The 8,181-nt window shown below is 47.4% G+C and overlaps 1 protein-coding gene across 1 annotated transcript; it reads left to right on the top strand.

Moving 5' to 3' along the window:
• Positions 1-2,897: 2,897 nt before the first annotated feature.
• Positions 2,898-4,556, top strand: LOC119651525 (tubulin beta-2 chain). The gene has a single exon (XM_038055157.1). It carries the CDS (start codon positions 3,115-3,117, stop codon positions 4,453-4,455), a length of 1,341 nt encoding a protein of 446 aa, XP_037911085.1. The 5' UTR covers positions 2,898-3,114; the 3' UTR covers positions 4,456-4,556.
• Positions 4,557-8,181: the final 3,625 nt, after the last annotated feature.

The following is an 8,181-nucleotide window of genomic DNA, read 5'->3' as shown; positions in this document are numbered from 1 at the left end:
CAATACGGTAGAACTACTCTGGGCACTGGAAGGAAACTGAAAACTGAGGACTAGCTGAAGAAAGACTTTCGTCCAGGGCAGAGACAATTCATCAGACGCTGCCTTACCTCTACCCTGGGAGCAGCGTGACCGAAAGTGGCAATTGGTGGAAAACGCTTCTTTATATCACAAAAACACGATAAGCGTGCGAATTATAATCAAGTTTAAACCGCCAATAGTTTGAGCCTAAGCTAGGCTAAAGTTAGATTTTTGTTTGGGATATGAGGGACCCTAAGTTCACATCCATTTGATGTTGGACTGGACCAAATGGAGAGCAACTTACTCCCAGGTTTTCTCATCCACGGGCCCCTCATTTGGGGCATAGCAACCGTATACAGTATAAAAAAAGACCAACAATTTTCTCCAGGGCAGAGGCAACCCATCAGACGCTGCCTCAAAGCAGCGTGACCGAAAGTGGCAACAGGTGGAAAACCCTCCTTTATATAATGGTAAGAAAACAATAAGGGTGCGCATTATATTCAAGTTACCTCAAGCAAAAATCTAGCTTTAGCCTAGCTTAGACTCAAACTATTGGCGGTTTAAACTTAGATATAAATCGGTATAGCTGAAATTTGGTCTGACGTATCTGTGACGAAAGATGTCAAGTCCTTCTGGAAATCCAGGAAGGGTTTTCCTGGTTATTCTTAGATATCCCACTGTTTGTCAGCCTTTCTCCATAGAAGAGCTGACGGCTGCACTGCTAAGGCACAAGCGTGGTACCCTGGTACGGATAATATCGCTTATCAACATGTACGCTGGTTGGCGCCGGAAACATTCTCTGTACTGCTACAGAGGCTTAACTTCATTTGGTGCTGGTTGAGTCCTCCTGAGAATTGGTCTATTATTCGGGTGGTACCCGTCCCAGAAACACTTAAGAACCCAGAACTTTTGACCAGTTACCGCCCTATTGCTCTCATTAATGTGTTTGCCAAACTGCTTAACTCCATGATTAAGGTTCGTATCAATAATTTGATTGATGAATACAAAGTTCTGCCTGCTACCTGCGCGTGTATGTGTATGGTGGGGGAGAAGCTGTAGCTTCTGAGCACTCAGGCCGTGTTGGCCCATTGTACTCGCCTCCCCCGTCTAACGGAATATTCCGGATTCGTTAACGTATCGCAGGATTTCCGTTAGTGGATGTGATGCTACCCGTCGCAATTGGAAAACATCGGCACTAAAAATCTGAAGCCTGATGCTGTCAAAACGAAGACGATGTTATTCTCCAAGTATTGTTCTTTTGGCGTATATCTCATACATCATCATCTTTTTCTTCTGTTGTATTGAAGTGTTAAAACAAGAAGGGTTAACTCTTTGTCTGAAGCACTCATTTTTACTCAAAATTTATGTGAAATGTTTGATACTACTAAAACTACTCGTCAAACAATGCCCTATCGCCAATCGTCGCGACAATCGTACGATTTCTAATAACCGCAACAGATCACTTCCCGTGTGCCAAAAGCTCAAGCCGCTAGACACATCACACTTTTCCTGTTTGAACCAAACAAACATATTGCAAAGTTTATCCTATCGAATAGCAGGAGGAATTGCGACCATTTTATATGGTTGCCATTTACCTCTTGATAGGGTATAGCGTGTCAACCACGTCCACGCGTCATCGTTCACAGTTCACTGAAATTCGCTTCAAAGCTCCCCAGGACCCCTAGAGAACCCATTCTGCCAAGATGGCCGACAGCTGGGTTGCCTCAAAAGCACTTGGTGCAGAACAGTTGAGGAGTGTAGCCTAAACTGTTCTGCACCAAGTACCCTTGGCGCGACCCACCCGTAGGCCATCTTGTGGGTTCCACAGTATGGCGTAGCGAGCAATGAAATCGTCATCATTTGCCCTATCATTTGACCTATCCATTGCCACTTTCTGAGAGAGCAAATAAATGCCATTAGCGTAGTTGCTTTGTTTGACGAAAGATGACATGATTCATTAAAGTCCTCCACGTCCTCGTCGATAACAAGAAGAAATAATATCGGTAACAAGATGCAACCTGAATGGACTCCGCTTTGGACCTTGCATTCCTCTGAAATTTTACTTCTGTTTAGGAACCGTCGGGAATTGTTGCTTCCATCTCTTCACCTGCTCGCCATCGTAGATGAGGAGTCGGCCGTTAATGTCGCTCACAGGACAATCCAAAGAGCTGCGACCACATACAAATTTTTTCGTGATGCCGTATACGGTAGCTCCTACTTATCTGACCAAGGCAATAACAAATTCCCTTTAGTGAAGGTGCTCACTACGCTGAAATTCCCGGGGTTTCGCACGGTATCGGAACTCGAGCGCGTTTCGAATTGCCATAGTCCACTAGCTGTTCAGAATATGAGTATCACAAGATGATAAGTGTGGTACTGTAACAAAGAAGCTGAATCCTAGTGAATCATACTTCTGGTGCTGATTTAATCCAGTTATGGGGGGAGCATCACATCCACTAACGAAAATCTTACGATGCCTTGTCCTATACGAAGCACAAGAACGAGACCTTAATCCAATTCTAGAGCTTTCCTCGGCTTGCTTTCTGTAAGGTGACCTAAAACTATGACTGAGAAACTCCACAGCCAAAAAAGTATCACCTGCAGCACAGCACAATTACTAGAATTCTTAACAGAACTTACGAATCCGGTATGATCCGCTAGACGGGAGCGACGAGTACAATGGAGCACTAAGATCTGAGTGCTCAGAAGCTGAGCCATTTCTCCGAGCTACATTCCTCGACTATTTGAGCCTACCCTCCACCATTTTAAACATAAACTAGTCCCTTCTGAATACTTGCTTTGATCTACTGTCACTTCCACTGGGGCAATCCATTCACAGGATTATAGCAATCGAGCATCGATCAGAGTAGACCTGCAAAAACAAATATGAAAATAATCATCGCCGGATCTAGTCGAACCACCTCCATATTAAAGAAAACAACAGTTTAATTAAAAAAGCCGGAAAATTATCTCGAAATTGAGTGAAAAAACTTTTGTGCTGAGAACAGGGTGTGCAATACAAAACCACTCTAATTCAGAAAAGGAAAGGCAATTACAGAAAATCCGTAGTTTTCCTGCATATGAATAGAAAACGGAATGCGTGAAATAGTACATATTCAAGCGGGCCAATGTGGCAACCAGATTGGGGCCAAGTTCTGGGAAGTCATTTCCGACGAGCATTGCATTGATGCATCAGGAACCTACTATGGCGACAGTGACCTCCAGTTGGAGCGTATCAATGTTTATTATAACGAGGCGACTGGTGGAAAGTATGTACCCCGTGCCATTTTAGTCGATCTTGAGCCCGGGACCATGGATTCCGTTCGATCAGGATCTTTTGGGCAGATCTTCCGACCCGATAACTTTGTTTTTGGTCAGTCGGGGGCCGGAAACAACTGGGCTAAAGGTCACTATACAGAGGGAGCAGAACTGGTTGATTCCGTGTTAGATGTAGTGCGGAAGGAAGCGGAAGGCTGTGATTGTCTTCAAGGGTTTCAGCTGACCCATTCATTGGGTGGTGGTACTGGATCTGGAATGGGAACGCTGTTGATCTCCAAAATACGCGAAGAGTATCCGGACCGAATTATGAATACATTTTCTGTTGTGCCGTCTCCGAAAGTATCTGACACAGTTGTCGAGCCCTACAATGCAACGCTTAGTGTTCATCAGCTAGTTGAGAACACGGACGAGTCTTACTGCATCGATAACGAGGCTTTATATGATATTTGCTTTAGGACATTGAAATTGACTACTCCTACTTACGGAGATCTAAATCACTTAGTGTCGGCAACTATGTCCGGAGTGACAACTTGCCTACGATTTCCAGGACAATTAAACGCAGATTTGAGAAAATTGGCTGTGAATATGGTCCCCTTCCCGCGTTTGCACTTCTTCATGCCAGGATTTGCCCCGTTGACATCTCGTGGATCGCAGCAGTACCGGGCATTGACCGTTCCTGAGCTAACCCAGCAAATGTTCGATGCCAAGAATATGATGGCCGCCTGCGACCCCCGTCATGGACGGTACCTAACCGTTGCTGCTATATTTCGTGGACGCATGTCCATGAAAGAAGTTGATGAACAAATGCTGAACATTCAGAATAAGAACAGCAGCTACTTTGTCGAATGGATTCCAAACAATTGCAAGACGGCCGTATGTGATATTCCACCACGTGGGCTGAAAATGTCTGCAACATTCATTGGAAACTCAACTGCAATTCAGGAGTTATTCAAGCGTATTTCAGAGCAATTCACAGCAATGTTCCGACGAAAGGCTTTCCTGCATTGGTACACTGGCGAAGGAATGGATGAAATGGAATTCACCGAGGCTGAGAGCAACATGAATGATTTGGTGTCGGAATACCAACAATATCAGGAGGCCACGGCTGAGGAAGAAGGCGAATTCGATGAAGAGGAAGAGGGAGGTGGTGAAGAATAATTGTGATTTGTATTTTAAATGAAATAACTTACGCCATATTTAAGTATGCATGTATGTAGCTGAACAATGTGTATTTCATTTTAATAAAATTTACAATTGAACCTTTGGCTTTCTTCCGCCTTATGGCGGCTCTCAATTATCCTTAGTTGGATATTCAAAAGTCTTTAAGGTAGGTTGGTAGGTGTCAGTGGCCGCTCCGAGAAGCCCAATTAGCGCTGTCTGTGCGCTGTTTTGATGCCACAAACTCTAAGACCGTGACTGCTATTATGGGAGCAGGGAGGCAGAGTCTAGCCGGCTCGAATCTTCAGAGCCAGCCCGTAGTATTTACGGAGTAAAGCAGCTCTCCCACCCTGCAGCTAGAGATCTTTCTGGGGTCTTCAACGAATGGTTTACCCAGACTAACTAGAGCTGGACAATCGCAGAGAAAGCGCATGAGGGTTTCCCTTCTCCGCAGCTTCGGCAATGCGAATTGTAGGGTATGCCGAGCCTGTCGGCATGGTCCCCTATGGGCCAGTGCCCCGTGCAGGCCGCCGTAATCTTGAATGCATTTGGCACCGGAGTTCTCGTGATCAGGCTATGTTATAAGCGGGCCAAATCCTTGATTTGGCACAGCTCGTAAGCCTTCGCCATCTAAGGCCCGCGGCTGCTAGGTAGTGCAAGTAGATTCGGCCCCCGACAGCCGCCAGCGGAGCACCGATTGTATTCGCTCATTCCCCTCTATGTTCCTATGCCCGGGAACCCAGAGGAGAATGACCTTGAGCGTGCCGCCCAGACGGTTCAGCGAGTCTCTGCACTGCCCCACCAGCCGGGAAGATGTCGACGCTGAGTACAAGGCCTTGATGGCCGCTTGACTGTCGGTCAGAATGGCTATGTTACGCTTGGAGCTCGAATCACGCTCCAGTCATCGACAGATTTCCAATATCGCCAGTACTTCCGCCTGGAATACACGGCGAAACCTGGGAAACCATACGATTTGGATACACCGTGTGTATTCGAGGAAACCCCCGCGCCGACTCCATAGGCCATCTTTGATCCGTCCGTAAAGAATACTGTATCATAGTCTTGCAACATGCCGCCGGTCTTTCATTTTGCATTGGTTGGAAGGTCCACAGCAAAGTTTCTCGTGAAGTTCAGCTTGCGTGTGGCATAGTCCGAGGGGGATGGCCAGATTTCCCGAGGTATTTCATCTAGGATGTTGCTGTGGCCGTAGGACTTCGCCGCCCAGCATGTGGACTCACGTACGCTGCAATATATTTAATGTCGATCCTATCCTCGGTAATTACCGATTTGATAGTCTCGCACAGCTGAGGTTGCCGCGAACTCTCCAAGCAAGGTTCCGACTCACAGTCCTCCTCGCTGGAGGGAAAGTGCGTTTGAACCAGTAGCTGCAGGGTTTCGCTAGAAGATCCCGTCCAGGAGCCTTCCGACTTTTTAAGAAAGGATGGGCTCTTATGTTCTTTGGACAGAATCTTACTGAGCCTCGCGGATTCACTTGTGCTTTCGATGTTCTGACAATAGTCCAACCAAGACCGCCTCTTGGCGGTCCTGATGGCCGACTTGTACTTCTTCAGGCAGTCCTTGTATGGCCGCCAGTATTTTTGCCTGTAGCAGATATTGAGGATTTCTCTGGTCAGATTCCTGAGGCTAGAGAGATCTTTATTCCACCACGGTGGTGCTGTACTTAGTAGTTCACAAGACTTTAAAGGCGGTATCGAATGCCTTTTCGAGAGCCCCGACCCTTGACTCCAGTTCGTCTGTCGTGCCAATCTTACCAATTTGCGCACCGGAGAGTTTGTTCTTAATTACCTGACCAAACTTTCTGCAGTCGATTCTCCTGGGGTCTCTAAAGGGCTTGGAGACCTCTGCGGCGAGATCCAGACTGCAAAGTATCCAACTGTGATCAGAGAAGGATCTCTGGTCTCTCCAGTCCTCCATTGTCGGTTATTAGGATGATATCAAGGACCTCCTCCCAACCGTCACAGTTCTCCGAACAGGGGAAATGGAAGGTTGGTGTACTGCCTCTGTTACACACCGATAGATTTGAAGTAATAATAAAATCAAAGAATGACTCACCTCTTTCGTTGATTTCGGAGCCGCCCCAAAGCGTATGCCTTGCATTAGCGTCGCAGCCTATCAACAGGTTGGGTTTCTTTGTTGCTATGCTGTTCGTCAGATGTTGTAGTCCTTCTGGCGGAGCTGATCGGTCGTGACCTATGTAAGCTGAGGAAATATACACGTTCTCTGCCCCCGCCTGCTCCAGCTTGACCACGACTAGGTCGCTGGAACTCAGGTCCGGACACAGAAAAGCGTGCAGACTTCCTCGCAAGAATACATGCTCTAGGTCTATCCTGATCAGCGTCTCCTGTGCTGTGGAATAAATTAAAATATTGTATTTGCTTTGGAGCCCTTTGATGGTTCGATCCCTTACGACCCAGGGCTCCTGTATTAATGCGATGTCGATGTCTTCCTCTAAGAGGAAGACAAGCAGATTAGCCGAGGCGCACTTCGAATGCTGCAGATTTATCTGCGTCGCCGTCAGCATGATCTGCTTGCGTGGGAGTTCGTCAGTCCCCGTCGGACCGTCGATCGTCATCTCCTCCAACAGCTTGTTAGCGGCGTCGATTGGGTCTAGGTCGTCGTTCGGTTTTGCAGAGCGGAACACTTTTACCTTTGCATTCCTGACTCCGAACCACACTTTATAGTCGGCCTTTTTCATTGCCTCCAGGCACTCCTCGTTTATACGAAGGCTGGCTGTTTGTCTGAGGTTCCTCCTCCTTGATAACAACCCAGTCGTCCATGGAAATCCCGAGGTTGTGAAGGCGCAGGAATTGGACGAGCTTGTCCTTATCCATGTGGATCTTCGGCAACCAGATGCGAGCGACCAGTCTCCTGGGAATCTCGTCGTAAGGGATGATCTTAAGCTTTATGCCCTCCCAGGCCCCACACGAACCGAGAAAGTCCTTAGAGAACTGGCCCGTGCAAGCTATTACGTGGAACGCACGGACCACCTGAGAGGAATCAAAATGGGGGATGAGTCCCGGGTGCTTGCCTCTGGTGTCCAGGAGGTCCTCATAGACCATGCCCGATAGCCTGGCCTCAACACTGGTCCACACCTCCAGCGGTAGTTTGTACCTTGCAGAATTGCCATCCGCCAGCGCCACACGTAAGTGGCTCCTGGCCACGTCGCTGAAGGGCTTCGCCATTCGTGGCCCGCCGGTTGCTGCGCAATTTCCTTCGGATGTTGCTTAGCGTCTGCGCTGAATCATACAAGTTCTCCAGCCCTACGAGGAATGACAAACGCTATACGCAAACGAACGTACCCGACAACGTAAGGAGACAACTCCTAAATCTACTACTGCTCATCGCGAACTAGTGACCTCATGGCAAACTGGATGCTCGAACAATGTGCCACCAAAGTCGAGGCGGTGGAAGTTATAGAGATTGACAAACCTCCCACCAACATCGTTACAATCACAAAGAACGTGTTTCCCCAACACATGTCCGAGCTAGGTGTTATCAAAGCCTACTTTGGCATTCAGATCACTCATCACGGTCACAATTTAACCTTTAGGAAGTCTCCACTGAACTGCGTGTAATTGCTCGTTCTCCACTATATTTTCAGCTTCTGTTGGTGCATAGCACTGTACAATTGTGATGCTCCTTAACTGGACTGAAACTTTGCAGTTAGAAGTCTGTCAGAAACCGGTTCCCAGGTCAAAAGAGCAC

Source organism: Hermetia illucens, chromosome 3, assembly GCF_905115235.1.
Source record: "Hermetia illucens chromosome 3, iHerIll2.2.curated.20191125, whole genome shotgun sequence".
NCBI classification, from domain to species: Eukaryota; Metazoa; Arthropoda; class Insecta; order Diptera; family Stratiomyidae; genus Hermetia; species Hermetia illucens.
This window is presented reverse-complemented; position numbering and strand designations above follow the sequence as displayed.

What these genes read in the sequence shown, in the direction of transcription:
- LOC119651525 (XM_038055157.1), top strand. Translation starts at nt 3,115, where the DNA reads ATGCGTGAAATAGTACATATTCAAGCGGGCCAATGTGGCAACCAGATT.